Genomic DNA, 20,643 nt, shown 5'->3' with positions numbered 1-20,643 from the left:
GTGTGTGTGCGAGGCAGCGCAGTGTGTGTGTGTGCGAGGCAGCGCAGTGTGTGTGTGTGCGAGGCAGCGCAGTGTGTTTGAGGCAGCGCAGTGTCCAATGTGTGGAAGGCACCGGTTACTTCAGCATGAATGACGCACCTGCATTTCATAGCAGCTAGATTTAGACCGGCACTGCAGCATTATAAACCCCTTGGAAGCCCTTGAATCGTCTGTACATCCAGTTCTAGGGTCACAAGACGCATTCTGTTGTTTTATCTATTTCCAATACACGTGGCTGTGTTTATATGTGACGGGGTACTGCTTGGCCCAAAACATGGGCTTCAAACGTCTGGTCGCAGAGCGGTGCAGCCGCCTGCAGGCTGGAAGCACACGGCTTGATATGGAATGATTTACATTTAAACAAAAACAAGCTGCGAGCATTAGTGTTAATGTATTGACAGTGTTTTGTATCATATAAACGAGCAGAGTAATAAGTGCAGGGATGATTTGGAACAGCACGCGCTCGCAAAAAGCAGCAGGTTAGTTTTTGTAGCACCAAAGAGGTGTGTGCAGATGTATGTAAGCGCTTTGGTGCCGGGCGTTCCACAAGCTGCGAGCAAATACTTTAAAGAGCCAGCCCTGCCAGCATTAGTGTTAATGTATTGGCAGTATTTTGTATCATATAAACGAGCACAGTAAGTGCAGAGATGATTTGGAACAGCTGAGCTAATGTACACACTCGCTAAAAGCACCAGGGCACTTTTTGTAGCGCCAAAGAGGTGTGCGCAGATGTATGTAAGCGCTTTGATGCCGGGCATTCCACAAGCTGCGAGCAAATACGAGAGCCAGCCCTGCCAGCAATGCTGTTAATGTATTGGCAGTGTGTGTCCTGTGTTCACACTGCTGGCCTCAGACCAATTGTGAGTCCTGTCAACGGCTGGAAAAACATCTTTGGGGTGTGGGGGGGGTAAGGGTGGGAGTAAGTGAAGGAGCAGACATGGGACAAGCAAAATGAAGCCGCAAGAGGAGCTAGAAAAAAAGTACTGGGATTTTAAGAGCAGCTATACGAAAGCTGCTAACGAGGTAGCTGGCAAAAGCATACGTTTTCAAAGCACGAGCTAAGTGAGACGGACCTGCAGCATGTAGGGGGCCACCAGAAATGCATTAACACCTTGCTTGTAAAACAGGATCAAGTGTAGCCGCCACCAAGTCTGGAGTGGTGTGAAACGTTGCAATAGTTACTAAATGTGTTTGAATGAGAGTCTGCCATCGCACAATAAAGAGAAAATTGTCTCCTTGTAAATAAAGATTGTTATCATAGGTAGGAGATGCAAATGTGGCTTTGATACAGTTGCACATATGGGTGATGTTTACACAACAATCTGGCAAATTTGTACCAGAGATAAAAATGTTGTACGAATTTTTCAGTTCAGCAGTTTGTTTTTTAAGAAAGTGTAAGAAAATACTCTACCCAACACTGCTTCCTTAAGTAAAATAAACTCGACATCATCATCATGGACCAGAAACTATTGAAAGTAAAGTAGTTACGGAGAGATTACGTTATTTTTGCGCAGGATGACAAAATGTTGATCTGATGCCGCGATTTTTGTATTTTTCAGTAAAGAGAGGAAACAGGGTGTTGCTTCTAGCAGTCCTACAAAGGCCATGGTTATTGGCAGTGTTAATTTGTAAATCAGTGTTCATCAGCTAAAGCTCCGTTTTACAGAAGAGTTAAGTTCCATAATAAGAACATCTCAAAGTCAGTCTAAAACCGCAATTTACAGGAAGGGCATCCTGCTGGACTTAAAAAAACCACAAAAACAACTATGACAATGACAACAAGCAGTGGCTGCGAAATCAAATAATAACATGGTAGCAAAATGAAACCGACGAGCACTCCAAAGAAGTTTTTATAAAGTGTGAATTAAAACTCTCTTGGCATTGCTGCGAGCAGAGTAATAAGTGCACATCTTCTTGGTCACATTCAAGGTGTAACTGTAAAAGGAGGGCCGTCCCGGAGAGCGCTGCGCAGCACGGCTGTGTCGGAGCACCTCTGCGGCGAGCTCCCGCTTGCAGGCGCCGAGTGGGGGGCTGGGAGGGAGGCTGACGGCCCCGTCCAAGCTCCATGACTGCAGCCTCAGTCCATGTTGGATTCTCACCTCCGAGAGGAAGTAGGGCGGAAGCGATGACGTCATCCTAGCAACCACCTGCCAAGCTGCAGCACTGGAGGGAGGGGAGAAACCAGACACCGACGGCTGCCTGCCCGCCCCCTGCCACAGCTCAGAGCGCTGCCAGACTAGTGGGGGGGGAGAAATGCAGCTCGGGAGCAAATGGTAATGAGCGCGTGAATGGGAAGAGCGGCCGTGGGAGGTGGGAGGGGAAGTCGGAGAGTACGGAGTGCAGGCGGGGAGCGGAGCCTTTGAAGTGTGTGTGGCTTTCATGTTGTGATGCGAGGCAGGCGGATAGAAGCGTGTTCACGAGACCACATGCACTTCTGGAAATCCGCATTTTTCAGAGCTTAGTTTAGCTCTTAGTTTAGCCCCAATAGTCTTGTCCTATTCATTCCTTGCGGAATGGAATAGGACGAGGCCTAAAAACAACAAATGATTAGACAACCCAGAACACAACACTCCTGACTCTCTCAGGAATCGTGGTATCAAGACATACCCTTTCGCTCACTCTCGTACTTGTCCACAATATGGATAGTCAGTCACTGTATAGTTCAACATTTTTAGGTTCCGGCTAGGGTAGGCTGCGCACATGCGCAGTCTCGCTGGCGAGATTTAATGTCTTGGAGTAGCAAGATTAAGCCCCGCCCCTCTTCTCCATTGGCTGGCCTCCTAAACGTTGGCCAGCCATTGGAGAAGAGGTCCCAGTGACGACATTCTTTCGATCTAAGCCCTGTCCTTTTGGGATTGGGGGGCGTGTTTTTTAGTTTCTTTCTACCCTCTTCTCCATTGGCTGGAATGTAAACAAAAGTCAAAAACACGCCTGTCGTTTACATTCCAGCCAATGGAGAAGAGAGGAGAAAGAAAGTAAAAAAAACACGCCCCCCAGCTTGAAAAGGACAGGGACTAGTCTGGCAGCGCTCTGAGCTGTGGCAGGGGGCGTGCGGGAGGCTGTCGGTGTCTGGTTTCTCCCCTCCCTCCAGTGCTGCAGCTTGGCAGCTGGTTGCTAGGATGATGTCATCGCTTCCGCCCTACTTCCTCTCGGAGGTGAGAATCCAACATGGACTGAGGCTGCAGCCATGGAGCTTGGACGGGGCCACCGCCAGTCTCCCTCCCAGCCCCCCACTCTGCGCCTGCAAGCGGGAGCTCGCCGCAGAGGTGCTCCGACACGGCCGTGCTGCGCAGCGCTCTCCGGGACGGCCCTCCTTTTGCAGTTACACCTTGGTTTTCTTTTACGTTTGGGACATCCCCCACCCCCACCCGACTACCCCCGGATAACTATTGAAACATAATAAAAAGTTGAGGAAGGTCCGAGAATGTGACCAAGAAGATGTGGAGCGCAGAGCCGCAGGGCGCTGCTGCGGGCCGCTGCCGCTGAGGAGGAAAATGAACGAGGAAGAACAGCCGGAGGAGTGAGTTGGGGGCTCAGGCAGGAATGGGTTGTGTGTTGTGGTTGGGGGTAGGTGGTTGGTCCATGGGATTTCAGCCTTCGGGGCTCACAAGAGCTGCTGCACGCCCCCTGCTGCCGTATTTACTTCTGCAGGGCTCGCGCTGGCGGCTACACGACAGTTGCTACCCAGGACTTAATGGGGTTGCTCCAGTCTTGGCAGGGACACCCCCACTTCCCTCTGCTGCACCCTTCCCTGGCACGGACCATTTTAACAGAGGGGGCTTCAGATTTGAGGTGTAATCAGCGTTTCCTTACACTTTGGAGTTTCTGAGCCTTCCCCGCCCCCCTGCATTGTCGAGCGTGTAGCGGCCGAGGCTCGGGACATCCCCCTCCCCCAGCGTCAAATGGAAGCGCAAGCGTCGGCCATTTTTTTTCATAGTTGTCTTCATTTGCATACAGCATTTTACATTCATAAAAAAGAGCTGGCATGCGCCGCTGTTAGGGAGGCGGGTGCGCTGCGTGGAGGATTCCGTGGTCTGGCCCAGCCGTTGGGCAGAGAGGCCTGGCTAGGTGAGGGGGAGTTGCCAGCTGCCTATAGTATGTGCAGATGGCATCTCTTCCTGCGCGCTCAGTCTCTTGGTAGGCAGGGTGAGGCCAAGACTTCGCAGTCCCGAACAGACCTCCTCGTTGCTGCTGCAGGGGCCGCCTAGCTCTGAGCAGTCCTTAAAAATGCGCTCGTTCACACTGCCCTTTAAAGCTCGTAGGACGAGAAATGACCACTCTGCTTCCACGCGAGCCCTCCAGCTTTCGATGCGCCCCATATCCCTTCTTAGTGAGATTTGGATAGCCATGAAATCCCAATATGTCAGTCTAAAGAGCGGCGATAGGCTTTAACACCTATGTACTTTGTTTGGATGTGCTCGTAGTTGATTTTTTTTCTAGATTCTTATAATTTGAAAACAAGTTTTATTGTGGGACTACCTGTTTAAAATCACAAAACTTTACATTGGTTTCTCCGAGTTTTAAACTGGGCGGCCTTAGGTCTGTTGCTCTTAAGGTGTCCTCCGTTTTTTCCCCACTTCCAATATAGGAAGGAAGGCTGCAATATGCTTTAAATGCACATGTTAAGGAAAACAAAGTTATTTCAAAAGCTATACAAATAACGACATTAAGGTCTCTGTAGTTTATACAAAGTAAGTGTGAAATATGTATTGCTGAGACCACTTTTCATGCTGCCTATGACCTTAATATTGTGCCATCCACCTCATAGAACGTTAGAAAGTGAATTTCAATCCCCAAGTAAAGTGCATTGAGGAAACTGGATTTTTGAACTATTGGGAGAGCAAAGCAATAAGTAAACAGTCATGCATTCCAGTCTTCCTTGAGGAGGGGAGGGGGTCCTAATGATAATTTAACATGACGATCTATGTGGAACTATCAAATACTCAGTTGCGTTTTGGTAGCGTTATTAAAGCTTCCATTTTCTGTAAATACTATGGAAGAACTCGACCAAAGGTTGTGTCGGTACAGTAGCAATCTAGTAGGATATGATTTTTGTTTATTTTTGGTAAACTTTTTTGATCCACGCTGCCGTAAAGCATTTCCTGAAAACACAGATTAGATCTTTTTTGCTGCTTAAGCCTTTTCGGACACCCTTGTTCTGTCAATGTAATGTTAGCTAACGCCAAGGATTTCATGCAAGTACTTCTAAGTTCAAAGTTCCTTAGCAAAGCCCACGTACCAGCCTGGATTCTGCGAGATGATCAAGTTCGCCTGGATCCAGTACGTCAGCGTCCTTCTGATCTTCCTCTGGGTTTTCGAACGAGTCAAAATCTTTGTTTTCCAAAACCATGTGCTGCCAGTCCCGCCGGCATCTTCGTATAAACCGCACCAGAGCTGAAATGCCGCCTACGGCATGGCCGAGTCACCAGGGAGACTCGTTCCCTGGAAGGCGGCCTTGCCTCTGGCATCTGCATGGGACCTTTTCACTTTCTCGACATCCTGTGAGCGCTTCCATTGTGGGGTTGACTTTATTCTTTAATCAGAAATTGCAGGTGGCCCTTAGCAGCTACACCCACACAGGAAAACCGTTCACGAGGGCAGCATACTTTAAAAAAATGCTCATTAACAGAAAATGTACCAGAAGTGGTTACTTTTGCAGTTTGTAAATTCTCGTGAAAGTACAGTTATGATGGCAAATATAATTGCTTAATTGATCACACACTCTTCAAGATGCCAAATACATAATTTGAGTGATCTGCACCACACCCCACTCACCCTCCCTTGCCCCCCTCACCCTCGCCCCTCACCCTCGCCCCCTCACCCCCCTCACCCTCACACCCCTCACCCTCACACCCCTCACCCTCGCCCCCCTCACACCCCTCACCCCCTCACCCTCACCCCCTCACCCTCACCCCCCTCACCCTCACCCCCCTCACCCTCACCCCCTCACCCTCACCCCTTCACCCTCACCCCCTTCACCCCCCTCACCCCCCTCACCCTCACCCCCCTCCCCCTCACACCCCTCCCCCTCACCCCCTCACACCCCTCCCCCTCACCCTCACACCCCTCTAACCCCTCACACCCCTCTCACCCCCTCACACCCCCTCACCCTTTCACCCTCACACCCCTCACCCCCTCCCCCTCACCCCCCTCCCCCTCACCCCCTCACCCCTCACCCCTCACACCCCTCACCCTCACCCCCCTCACCCTCACACCCCTCATACCCCTCACCCTCACCCCCCTCACCCCCCTCACCCCCCTCACCCCCCTCACACCCCTCACACCCCTCACACCCCTCACACCCCTCTCACCCCTCTCACCCCTCACACCCCTCGCACCCCTCGCACCCCTCGCACCCCTCACCCTTTCACCCTCACACCCCTCACCCTCACCCCCCTCACCCTCACCCCCCTCACCCTCACCCCCCTCCACCTCACCCCCCTCACCCTCACCCCCCCATCACCCCCCTCACCCCCTCCCCCTCACCCCCTCCCCTTCACACCCCTCACCCTCACACCCCTCACCCCCCTCACCCTCACCCCCCTCACCCTCACCCCCCCTCACCCTCACCCCCCTCACCCTCACACCCCCTCACCCTCACACCCCCTCACCCTCACACCCCCTCACCCTCACACCCACTCACCCTCACACCCACTCACCCTCACACCCACTCACCCTCACACCCCCTCACCCTCACACCCCCTCACCCTCACACCCCCTCACCCTCACACCCCCTCACATCTGTTTGTGTGGCTCTGTGTGTGTGGGGGTGCAAATGCAATAGTTCTCGCATTTGCGAGAGATTAAGCTATTGGCATTGTAAATGACAATGCCATTTATTTATCTGTTTTCAAAACCAACACATAAATAACCATTTTGTCATTTACAATGCCAATAGCTCTAACTTTTGCAAAGGCGAGACCATTGCATTGTAAATGCTTGTTATTTTAACTATCGTGCTCTATAATGCAGTATACGAGCCACTGCCAGCAGCAAAATGCATAAACCTAGCACAGTTAGCATTGTTACAATACTATAGAATATGAAGGGGGATGTCATTATATACAGACATTGGAAAAGGGACTATAAGGCCTAACCACCCTCCCCTTGGTAAATTGAGATTTATTTGATAAAGGAAGATCTCTGGGCTTTGTCAGCACACCCCATACCTTCGAGCCTAGATGGTAGCTTTACATCATAGGAACAGCATAGCTCTTCTCCAAGGGGAGGTTTCCCTCCAAGTGTGTGTGAACAGCATGTAGCTCCATAATATCAAAGCACAAGCTTTCTAGCAGTGCGGCTGTGTAGCATGTTTTGTTTAGGTAATGGGGACTGACCAGAACAGAATAACAAGGGGCATATTTTTCGACGTTGCACATTGTGTTCAGAGTTAACTCCAGGAACAGCAGAGAACACAGAAAGAAGACCGTTCTCATGTGAAAGACACAAAAAAGTCTTGCAAAATCAAGTCATGTAGAAATGTGCGCAAAAGCAGCATCATGGCAGCAAAGCTCATGCTAACTTAGCAGTGTCGAGAATGACCCTGAGGGCCACATAACACCACAAGTCCTGAATTGCTATGTAATGTGGGTTAAAAAAAAATCAGGACTTTTTGCAAGTGCATTATTTGGCAAAGGGCTACTTGCAAGCTAGAAATATCCATGTAGTTACAGCCTTGCTGTCAGGAGTCTGAATGCTGTAGAACTAATTAACCTGGTGCAACTCAGTGTCAGTTCCGCAAGGTGCCATCTAGTGTGCAGGGATGAATCTTTCATTTTTAAATTATTGGCTACTATGGACGTGCTGGACACGTCCATAGCACTGCCTCTCAAGTGCATTGTACGTGCCCAGTATGTCCTGGCAAGACAGAGATTTTCTTCTTCTATTTGCAGCTCCGGCTGATGGGTAAAAGCTTCCCCAGCTGCCGATGTCTGTTTTGTTTCCTTTGTAATGATGACCTGACAACAATACATAGAAAAGGAAAGTAAAATGAGCCTATCTGCTTGTTTAAATTCACTTACACTGGTGATCGGTGGCCTATCTGAGCCCCTCATGCACAGATTTTGATTGAAGCGGTATCATTGGAAAGGGCAGAATATCCACTTTCCATTGGTCTCTTTCCCTAGTGGATCCTTACTTGGGGTTTGCCCTAGGAGGGTGATCCCCAATTCAGGGATTCACTCGCTAGACACCATAGAGTATTTCTGTGGTGGGTGGGGTAAGGCAGCCTTCCTGGCAATGAGCAAGTGCCACCCCGCCATCCCCCAGGCCATAAGTCTTTTAAGCCCTCTTTACCTCCAATCTGTCTCCCCTCAACAAAATGATGCCAACATTCTTACTGCCCCCCTCAGCTCAAACCTGGGGTCAGAAAGGAAGACCTTGCCTCCAATCTGCTGCCTGGGGGTGTGAGGGGCAGAAAGCCCACTAGACACCAGGGAGTTATGGTTTTTATTACAAAAAAGGTTGGGGGCGGTCCTTTCAGGCATTGAGCCAAGCCCCCACCTCAAAGGGTGCAAACAAATATTTCTGCCTCACCCAGGGACAAATTTGAGAAATCTACCACCTCAGTAGGGCGGTAGGAAACCGGGATTTTTTTTCTGTGCCTTATAAAACAACTATTTGCAATGCAATCAGTCTCGCCTTTTGGACCTTATAAGTATTTACCTATGCAGCACATTATCGCACATTACTGCAACGTAGCCTCGCTATGGACTGTGTGGCAGTGATCATGGATTTGGCAACAGCTTTGGCGGTTGTAGTGGTGTAAGTTAGCCACTCCAGTGACAGAAGTGGGTTGCCAAATGGATTTTATTTTATCAGTTTTTAAAGCTGAAATAATGTATGAATTTGAAATATTGAAAATGTATTTTCATTTTGGATTGAGGTAAGAATCCTTACGAATAATAAAAGCAGATGCAGTGTTTTCACATAGGGCCCGATCTTGTTTGCTGGACTCCTCTGAAAACAAACTGTATACTTGATATAATAGTTGCAAACATAGAAGGAAAACATAGGGGGTTTTGAAATAGCAGAGAATCGGGTGAAGATAAGTAAAATAAGTCTAAATGGATTAATTTGAAATGTTCATGCCACCCACAAAAACATTTGAAAACAGGCAAGAGTATACTGATACTAGTTTGCATGATTAGCATTTAAAAGCAATACAAAAAATACACAGATGTGTTCATTGCATTCAGCACCATCTTACGTACCATTTATCATATTGTATGACTTGTCACAATTGTGCTATTCTGCTTCCACCTACATCCGATCAGCTACTGTAGAGGTTTGCCCTACTAAATCAGTGCACTTGCTAAAAGGTAAACAAAGGATGCTAAGGTCTCATAGGCCTTAACAGAGAGAATAACCGAAGCACTGGGTTAAAAGTCATATCTTGTTGTCTGAAGTTTGAAACTACCTATTTCAAATTCGTGTATACCTCGTGAGGTTGCTTCCTGGGTACAGGTTGCGAGTAACTCTTAAAAAACCGGAAGCGGAGCCAAAGTTATAGCTTAATGTGTTGAGGCTATGCCACAAAAAAGCATAGGGAGATTAACTAAGAGGAAGTCTGATGACTGCTCACGAAGTGCTGATCTCATAGTACAGATCTACAAATTCACTGATGGATTGGAGAGTCTCGCTCTCTTTCAGTTTAAATGCATGCCTTCCCTCCTCAAACCCCACACTGTTTGAAAAAACACATGTGTTCAACAAACGCCAAGCCCAACATTTTACTGTGACTATCAAACTACACGATGACTTGAGAAGAGAATCTTTGGATTGCTGCATGGGGCAGCAGCTCGCTGCTGAACGTATTCAATACAACAGAAGACTGACAGACTTACAACTCCAGTGTAATCTTGTTCGGGATTCATATGTGTTCAAGTGACCCCCATCGCGCTCTCATTGGTGTATTTCACAGTTCAAACATACCGGGGGAGGCTGGTTTTCAGGAGGAGCATTTCTTTCATTGCACTAGGGTTCATGAAACACTGTCTATACCACTGGCAGTCCAGGCAAAGCCAGAGTAATTGCAAATAGGAAAAAAAGATGTCAAAAGCTGAAGTATTCGTTGGCCTGCTCAAGCTGAACAAGCTCTGTGTTAAGCTTGCAGGAAAAGAAGTCCAGTCACTAAGAATTTTTCCACGTTCCTTCTAAAAACATCAAAAATAACATGGAAAATGACTGCCCTTTAATCTTTTTAAACATATGTCCCGGAGAAAAATACTACTCCCCATCTTGATGTAGAGACGCTGAGGGCATACTCGCAGGTGATGTCAATGATTGTGTAAAGCAAGGTCGTACTGTAAACATCCTCAGGAGGTGTATAATCTATGCTTTGGTGTACACACTTCGTGCAGAAGAAAATGAAACGCCACAACCAAGCTTTTACTCATTCAGTTTGCAGAGGAGACCAGACCACCTGCAGAGCATTGGGGCGAAGTCCCAATACTAGGGCTGAAAGAATATTCTCTCACCCGTCCTCAGGAGCAGGGTGACCCTGAATTTTTGCAGACCCTGCTGCCAGCAGGCCTGTGTTCTTTACAAAACATGTATCCAGACAGTGATTTCCTACCAGTAGCTACACACTTTTTGTGGGCCTCAGAGAGGTTGATTTGAGCTACCAGATGGCCAGCAGGCTCGAAACGCACCTCTGCGCCAGGTGCGATACCCACCAAGCTGGTTTGCCCTTTCAAAAAAACTATCATGCAAACCATGCAGACTGGGCAATCCCCTCTGTGGCAGGAAATTATCCTGCGAACCATGCAGCGGTGAGATGTGTGATGGCTCGACACAAAACTCAATAGTCATTCCCAGGTGGGAGGAGGGGCCATCCTGTGCTGTGAAGGGGTGTTGCGGCCAACCAAAAGAAACAATTCGTGAATTCGCCATTGGAACGGCAATGGAGAAAAAGGAGGGACCAATACCGGACTAACACAAATAACAAGCCAGCATTTCTGAATGCCACAGATAAAAACCAATGGCAACCAGAGGGTGTGCCAAAAGCCCACACACGAGATACAACATGGCTTGCGCAAGCGCTGTCGAAGCTCGTCCGAACAGGAGTTTGGGGAGGGGGATTTACCCTCAATCTTCCCCAGTGTGTTAGAAAAACTGTTGTGCCTTTATATGACTAGCAGCAAGGCATGTTGCGTAGGTATGTCATACGGCTTGTTCCTCTCTAGTAAATCTGTGCGTTTGTTGGACAACATAAACGTCAGGATTGTGCCAGACTCCTTTCTTGCACACCCTCAGGATATGTTGGCCTGATTCCCTGCTAGCTCACAGTTCACCATCTGCACCCCCTAACCTTACAGTGTAACAAATGTATGTGCAACCTCAGAACATGACAACCCTTATTCCCCCAAGGAAATCACGGTGACAGATCTAGAACCCTTTTGTTGGTTACTCATGCATACCCAAAGAAATACACAAGAAATACTCAACAAGGCATTTCAGTATTTATTGAAGCATTGTAATTATTGTATAAAATACGTGCCCTGCGATAATCGAAAAAATGAACCGATTAGCATTACGAGAATAGTGAAAAAGATTAATCATTCCACCATCATTCTAGAACAGTGATTAATATGGGTACATACGTACTGTTATAGTGTACTCCTTTCTAGCGAGGCCTAACCTAGTTTGTCTGGGGTGGGTGATCTGCAAAATCCCTGTCGGGTAGTCTAACTTCCCATTTCCTGTGGGTGTCATCAGGCTGTCCATCTTGATCGTAAGCTGGACATTCTTCTTTGTCAGGGTAAACAGGAATTCACTGAGCTGGAATTCCGTCATGCAGCAACCTCAGTGTCAGCAAAATGATTCTCTGTCCAACAGTGCAGCGATACCATTTATATATCAAACACCCCCATGCTGCCATGTCAAAACCCCAGTTCTGGTCGCTATTTATTCTATTACGATAGGTCTGTCGCCTCATGGACAACAATAATTGCGCAGTAAACTTTAACAACTTCAGTTTATTCTCAATCCTAACTAAGAAACATGTCCGTTCTTCCTGTATTCAAAAGAGTCCTGAAATCCAGCCTTTAAAGGTGGCTTTCAGTCAAAATCAAGTCCATTTGTTTCCACCTTCCCCACAACCCCCTCCCTCATACCATGGGACTTGATTCCTAATCTCACCAAAATAATCTCAGGTCTTCACCTCATTTCCCCCAGAATGTTTCTTTTAACAGCACTTGCAGACTAATTTTACCCTGGTGATCATAGCATACTTCCAACTACACATTGTTTTGTGGAGTGTGCAGATTGCAATGTTTCCATTGTTGTGAAAGAAGAGAGAAAATTCCAAACTCTAGCTATAGCCTTTCCGACACTGACCGATGGATTTTTTTTTATTGCTGCTGAAGCTGGATTAAGTGGGCATGGAACTTCAGGGCTATTGGACTGCTCTCTGTTGAAAAATATGGTGGATTGTTTGATTCTTCTCGGTTCCTTGCACTTTTTGCAGTCATACATTTAAACTGTTGCACAAGTACACTTATTGATGGTTTTCTTTATCTTGTCTTTCTCTCGATGCTTTTCACATTGCAGCACATTTTGGCTTGGAGTATGTTCCTAGCTACTGGCAACAAACATTTCATAAAAGATTGAAGTATCTTTTCTATGACATGAGGTAGTCCTTGTTGGTTATTACATTTCCAACACAAAGACACCCCAAACCTATTCTCCATAGACCTGGTGTGGAGTGCCGATAGACAATATGGTCAAACTCAAGCCTTGAATAATCCTGAAAACGCTACCAGACCCGCAGGTCTAGAGACTTCAGTAATGTACTCAACCTAACTGTGATGCTCTTGAGCTATAAACTGATCTCAAATTAAGCGAATCTGGGAAAATATTTTATGTAAGCAAGCTGCCATTTTCTTTGTTATTACTCATAAGAGCACCTTCTAATATGAGAGTTCAGCATGTCTGCTGTACACAATTGTTTGATTTAATAGACTAATCATTTTCTCCATGTATGACGCGAATATAGTCCACATGTACTCTTGGTTCACTAATAGCATTGCTTTTCGGATGGGGGGCAGGAATGTTTCTCAGTTAATGTTTAAAAGCTCTCCATTCTAATAAATATATTACCATAGCTTAATGAGGTAGCGCGCTGTCATTGACAGTCAGCACATCTTCCATTAAAATGGACACAAAATTTATCACCGACATGCAGTTTTACTGATAAAACAATATAACGTACAAACGATAATGTTTGGGGGAAAACAAGTGTTATTTGCCAGCTCGAGCTCTCTCGCCATTGCGAGTAGAATTCTCTAGGACTGACAATCACAAAGGAATCTCTCCTCCTCTATTAGTGGCATGCGTCGTCATCTGGACCCATCCAGGTATTCTAAATACCAGGAAGGGATTGACATCCATGGAAAGAGCACTTAGATATTTCTTCTGTAGGGTGATCTTGAGATTAAAAACACTGCCCCACTACCCCATCATTTTAGGTGCCATTGGACAGGTTAAAAATAGGATATAATAGAGCCTATCTGTGTAATTATCCAAGCTTCCGGTCTGTCTACATATTTCAAGCCAATATAAAGAGGGAGACCCCTGCAACTAAATAGAGGGCGGGTGGGGCAGGGAAAATGCAGAAACACCACTACTAACAGTCACCCGCCCAAAGGGAATATAAGAGACCCAAGAAAGGGTCCTAGTATTCCAACACAGAGGGCTGACCCACACAAATATTCAAAATTCCAGAAAACCATTTATTTATCAAAATTAGTTTTCTTTTATTTTCATGATATCAGACAAGGTTATTAAATTTCAAGGAATATATAAATAAAACATACCAAATAATCAATGAATGTATAGATAAACATGTCCCACACAAAAAAACAATCATAAACATCAGTCATACTTGCACTCACTCATGATGATATGCACATTCATTCCTCAACACACACATATTCCTACAACATAACAAAGCACTCCAGATGGTTAAGCTGCCACTTGGTAATAAGATGGAACATTCTTGTGTATCCTCCAAACGGTAAATGGAAGCTGGATCCAAGTACGCGAGAAGAGAAGAACGCCAACGTGTGTTTCGCTGAAACGCCCTTACAGGGGCGACACTTTCATGAGGGCGGGAGTAGATGGTCGTGTAGGACACACACACACACACACACACACCCCGAGAATGTCTTGGAGACTACAGATATTCACTGGGGTTCTTTTTATGTAGTTCAGGACACAGCATACACTATGCACAAAGACAATACCAAGGTTCGAAATGTTTCATCGATAAATCAGGGATCTAGTCCAGGGAATCATTAGCGCTGCCAGGGGCTCCTCAAGTGTATCGGTAAAATACCGGTTCAATGAACCCTAAGGGGTTGGACATCCAAAAAAGATCAACATTTGGTATTCAGTTCAGAGTCCGTCCTGAACGAAGTTCCTCCCATTTCCGGTTCGGAGGAATCTCTCCAAGCCGTCCAATTCAAGGACACTCTGGGTCCACAGCATGCCTCAAGACCGATTAATGACCCCTATCAGTCTAGATCTGTCATTTCCCCTAGCAGTTTGTTGTGTGAATATGATTAATGAAAATTCATAACATGCTTGATTACTTAGTGTGAATGATATAAACATATAATCATGCTTATTGGGTAAAAACAAAGGGAATCGGAATACATGAACTGATACAGACACACCGTACAATATTTTTCCTTCTTTCTGCCCAATGTGAACAAGGAAAACAGTATGTATTTATGTAGTTTGCAACATATAGAAGCTCCACACATAGCATGCAAATTGGTAAAGCGGGGCACACAGCACTGCAAACAAATGCAATACATTTAACACACTCATGTTAAATGTCTCTTACCCTATGCCTAAACATAGAAGGCCTCTATAGAGTATTGAGAGGGGCCTGTACCTGTAGTCAAACTCTGGAAATATAAAGATACATACAATTGGCAAAGAGCAATAAAGAGATGAGCTTCTCAACTGAGCAGTGAATTGGCTGAAAAGGTTCCCTGGTTACGTATGTCATCAAGGGTGCCAGGCCATAGCCAATCTATGAAGTTTTGTTGTGTCCTCATTCATTTACCCCTTCCGACGCCATCAATTAATCAGGGGATTTGTAAAGCGCGCTACTCACCCGTTAGGGTCTCAAGGCGCTGGGGTTGGGTGGGGGGGTCACTACTGCTTGAACAGCCAGGTCTTGAGTTGTTTCCTGAAGGCGAGATGGTCCTGTGTCAGTCGGAGGTGGGCGGGGAGGGAGTTCCATGTCTTGGCTGCCAGATAGGAGAAAGACCTTCCTCCGGCGGTGGCTTTGCGAATACGTGGGACGGTGGTAAGGGCGAGGCTGGCGGAGCGGAGCTGACGGGTTGGTGTGTAGAACGCGAGGCGGTTGTTGAGGTAGATGGGGCCCGCGTCGTGGAGAGCCTTGTGTGCGTGGGTGAGGACTGGAGTCGGAATGTGATTCTCTTGCTGACGGGGAGCCAGTGGAGATTCTTCAGATGGGCAGAGATGTGGCTGTGGCGGGGGATGTCCAGGATGAGTCTTGCAGAGGCGTTCTGTATTCGCTGTAGTCTTTTCCGGAGCTTGGCTGTGGTTCCGGCGTAGAGGGTGTTTCCGTAATCCAGTAGGCTGGTGACAAGGGCCTGGGTGACCGTCTTCCTGGTTGCGGTGGGGATCCACCTGAAGATCTTACGGAGCATGCGCAGGGTGTTGAAACAGTGTGTATACCGCCATAGGGTGCGAAGGCCAGCCCATGCCCTGCGCACAGTGTACACATCCCCACGCTTGTGTGTGACATCACATTTCGCTACATAATTGTTGCTAATGTAGTCCCGCAGACACGTGGAAGCTACTTTTTAAGAATAAGCCCTTTACTGGTTCTGCTCTGTATATATGCCTGCCCCCTTTCTTCACCTGGCAGAATCCTCACTCTGATTCCTACTTCGCCTCGTTCCCGTTTGCCACTAGTTGTAGGGTTTATTGTGCTGCCTGTAACCTATCTAAGCAGGTGAGTGGGCATCATGGGGCCCCGGTACAACCACTTGCACTTCTGGTACAAGCACTGGAGGGACTCTGTTACAGGTAAGTAGGCATCTCTATTTAGAAAATTACCCCTTCTTACTGAATAATTAAACCCGAGTAAAGATTCAACACTATATTTGCTGTTTTGCGAAAGCTCTATTTAAGAAATAAACCAGATTAGGTTTTATGAAAATGTGCATTTTGACTGGGTGTTTGAGGTTGGATAAGTCTGTGCCTTTGCAGCTCAGATACATAGTTGTGTAAACCGCATGTGATTTTACAAGCTACATACTTTGTTATAACAGGCCCCATTTTATTCATTTAAAGTGGGCATCAAATGCCCACTCAGAAATATTATATTTGTATAGCTGTGCATCCCATTTATCATTTTAGTAGACATTGTTGCAGTTTGTATCATTTAACTGAACATTAAAATTATTTCTTGTTACTTTTGTAGCCTCCCGTTGGGACTCCAAACTCAGGTAAATATAATTTGGTTTACTGTATGCATATTTTACAGAAGTAAAACAGTCAATTAAAAGTATACCTCCAATTTAAAAAGTAGGTAAATAAATCCTAGTGTTGTATTTCATGCATCTTGGAAATTTGAATCACTTGAGAACACGTGACCTTTTTTCTGTGAGTATTTCATAAACCACTTCAATGTTTCAACACAAAAATGGAGAATGCTGCAGCCTTTATTCATAGATTTCAGGTGGCTAACATTTGTTTTCTTAGTTTTTCCTAAGAGTTCAATTTGATATTGTGGAGGTGTTCTTGAGGCCTCTTCTGTAAGAGCCATATGTTTTTTTCTTGCCGACAATATTTTCCACGTTGAGAAATGCTATGGCTCCACATTAGATATAAACATGCTCATTTCTTACACTACTTTGCATTTGAGTCAAACATTGTCACCTGGAGATGGGGCTGGCGAAGGTAATGGGCTGTAGAACTGCATCAGAACTGAGCGCACCAGGTGATGCTCTAAGGACCATGTTCTTATTTATAGCTCACACCTTGGTGTACGTACACACCAATGTGTTTTTATGTAAAATGCAGACCCCATAAAATTATGCAACAGGAGAGGACCAAATAATGTGCCAGGATTGACTAAATTAAGTGGCGATGTAGTTTAATGCGGCATGTTGTGTGACAGTATTACTCCATTAATTTCTTTTTACATGTTTGTCTGTGGGCAAATGTTCCAATCCATTAGCAGCAGTATAATACTTAAATACAGCAATCTGAATTGAAAGGTGACCAGTAGACTACTGCGAAGGACCTTCCAGTGCATGGCAGCACCTAGTCGCATTTTTATTAACATTTGATCCATGTGAACAATAATCAAAACTTTTTTGGGGTGTAAAATCTGCAGATTATGCAGCAGATGGATTATGTGGTGAATGCAGCAAATTCCCAATTATGTGGACAATGCATCTGCAACATCCCTTAATTTCAGTGTTGTTCTGGTAATACCACCCCAGTTACAGCCAGATATTGGCTGTGTCCATAACATATTATACATTGGTCTTCAGTATTGCATGCTGTGATTTTGCTGATTTTAAAGATAAATTGTGGTTAGCTTTCCAAAGGTCTTTAAATATTGTAGCTATTGCCACAGTTAGATGCTGTTCTCTAGTGTTTGCTTTTATTACATATGTTGCATTGTTTGTTGCATATGCACATGCTAGACACTCTCCTGCTGTTTGGTTTTGGGGCAGAATTATCATAGGTGTTTTTTTAAGTATTTGTTTTTGCCACAGACATTACCGTGTTCCAACCCCTGAAGCCTGTAATGAAACTGAACATCAACTCCACCTCAAATAATGTTTTCCCTATCATGATTGCGAAAGTATTGATTCCGATTTAGTTTTGTATGCATGCGATCTATGTTCTCAGAACCAATATGTGGGACTTCAGCTTGATCAGGAAGAAGTCTATTTTTAGATGTGGTTCCTTTGATCCTGAATGATACAGATTCTGGTCATATAAAAATATCCTATAACCTGAATCAAGGGTGAATATATATTGAGAATACCACCTTTAAATTTTGTCCTACACAAAATGTGAGCTTGCCTGGGATAAGCCTCCGATTGGTCTGGAAACTTTGTTTACTCATGTATTGTTATTGGAGGTGCAGCTTAACTTTAAAAAGGTCACCTTGACCACAAAGTTCTTTCATTTTCATGGTTATGCAGAAAGTACATTCATACCAGCAAACACAAGGTCTGATACTACTTAGCCTCACACAGATATTCGCAAAAGAAACTTGCCAGGGCTTGTATCTCAGCCACTCTTTTTTTTTTTTTTTTTTTTTTTTTTAAAAAGACGTTTATTTAATATTCCAGTTGTACACAGCGTCTTGCACACAACCCTGAGGCTGGCCGCTATTTATCATACGAAATTATCATGACAGTAATACAATGTTAACGACCATCCCCGCCCCGTTGCTGAATATGGATACAACATCTGGATTTCTTCGGATAACAATATTCACTGAACTAGTCCGTCTTATTTTATATAAAACAACCATAACTTGTCTCTATCACCAAGAGGATTAAATCATTCGATGTCCACATCCTACAGGGTTATACATCACTAGCATTGGTAAACGGGTCCTAAGCACACATATCATACTATGGAACAATCCCTATCACAAGCTACACCACCCGCCCTGTGTGGCACTCTCCGTGCCTCCTCCCATCTAGCACGACACACCTCATAATTCCACCCACGAACCCCCCCTATGTGAAGCATAAGCCTCAGGCGCCAAATTGCATTTCCCTGAACCACTGCTCAGCAGACGTAGTCCCAAAGAAGCCCCCCTCTGAGTTCCAAAACATAGTGAAGGCCAAGACAGAGCACAGTCATAGCATCATCCCCTCTACAGGTCATCATCAGGTTCTAGCAGTTCTTCCGGGGGGTCACATAAGTTCCCTCGATATTCGTTCCAATTATTCCATATTTTTGACCATTTCTTAGGGCATCCTCTATGCACATATACTGCTTTCTCTGCTACCATTGCAGAATCCATATCGTTACACCATCGAGTACATGAGGGTTTCACACCAGATCCCCATCTCCTAGCAATGTTACGCTTTGCAATGGCCATCCCCAGTGTCGCCCAGAGTTGCAATCCCTTGTTCATATCAGTTGGTGACCAGATATTCAGTATACAACACTTAGGTTCATTCTGCAACACCACCCCCGTCGCCTCCGATATCTCAAACAATACCTCCTCCCAATATGATTGTATTTTGGGGCATTCCCATAGGGTATGAAAGAAGGTCCCTGGGGATCCACAACCTCTTAGGCAAGTAGGTTCCAGGGTGCGCCCTAGCTTGTGCAGTAGAGTACGTGAATAGTACACTCTATGTAGTACTTTTAATTGTACCAGTTTCAGTCGCGAAGGTATGGTGGTCTCCCTGGGTGATGCCAGTGCATGTAACCAGTCCTCATCCGCTATGTCCCCCAGATCCACCTCCCATCGACTGCGCAGGACCACCGTGGGGTCAGGGAGATTATTGACGAGCTTCCGATACGTAAGGGAGATCGCCTTCTTATCCAGGTGGTCAGTGAGGAGTCTATCCTCCAGGGGGGAGGATGCAGGAAGTATTGTACCAGATGGGATAGCTCCCTGCAAGGCATGTTTGATTTGTGCATAACGGAAGCGTTCATTTACCCCCATTCCATACTTCTCTTGTAGGGCAGGGAATGAAATAATCTCCCCTCTGATCCAAAGGTCTCCAATTGTCGAGATGCCAATTAGATCCCACTTCCTGAAACCTTTCGAATTTGACAGCGTGCCAAGTTTGCGGGTATCCCAGAGTGGCGTAGCAAGTGTAAGACCCCCTCCCACCCCAGAGCTCTCTGCACAGTGTGCCAGATCTTGATTGTGTGAGCCGTGGGGCCCGTGAGTGTGTGGCGGCGTTTGTCAAAATACAGCGCCCTCATAAGTTTGTCTGGGGGCAGGACGGTCCTGTCAAGAGCGTAGGCCGGATCTTGTTGCGGGGCATGAATCCACTGATTCACCACCATAAGCTGTGCTGCCCAGTAATACAATTTGACATTCGGTAAGGCAATGCCCCCATCGTACCAACTACGTGTCAATTTAGCCTGTGCTATGCGGGCCGGCTTACCGTCCCATAAGAGTGCGGTGATCTCTGCATCGACCGATTTGAGGTAAGTGAGTGGGACCGGAAACGGGGTGTTTTGCAAGACATAGAGGAGTCTAGGAAGTGAGAGCATTTTAAAGAGGGCCGCCCTGCCTAGTAAAGTCAACGGAAGGGAGCGCCAGTGCTTCACATCCGACTTCAGCCTTTGCAGAGGTTTCAGCAGGTTTTCTTCCATAAAGACTGTGACCTGTGGGGTGACGAATATGCCGAGATATTTAAACCCTCTGGTTACTGTTTGCAAGGTGCAGCCATGGGGTAGTGTGGGCGTTGAACCGCGCAGGACATACAAGAGCGATTTTGCCCAGTTAATTGTATATCCCGAGACCTCTCCGTAGGTCTTAAGTATGGTCATTAGTGTCGTTAGGGACGGGGTTGGAGACATTAAATACAGCAGCACGTCATCCGCATAGAGGGAGAT

At 46.1% G+C, this 20,643-nt stretch overlaps 1 protein-coding gene across 5 annotated transcripts in view; it reads left to right on the top strand.

Annotated features, from left to right (window-relative positions):
- MIER1 (MIER1 transcriptional regulator) overlaps positions 1–20,643 on the top strand; it is a 399,774-nt gene that overhangs the window by 132,568 nt on the left and 246,563 nt on the right. For all 5 annotated transcript variants that reach the window (XM_078668904.1, XM_078668900.1, XM_078668926.1 and 2 more), the window contains one exon: positions 16,508–16,532. In XM_078668904.1, the coding sequence (XP_078525030.1) occupies positions 16,508–16,532 (25 nt within the window). The remainder of the gene's footprint in view (positions 1–16,507; positions 16,533–20,643) is intronic.

Source organism: Lissotriton helveticus, chromosome 1_2, assembly GCF_964261635.1.
Source record: "Lissotriton helveticus chromosome 1_2, aLisHel1.1, whole genome shotgun sequence".
In the NCBI taxonomy this organism is placed as follows: Eukaryota; Metazoa; Chordata; class Amphibia; order Caudata; family Salamandridae; genus Lissotriton; species Lissotriton helveticus.
The sequence above is the reverse complement of the archived record's forward strand: the minus strand, read 5'-3'. Positions and strand labels throughout refer to the sequence as shown.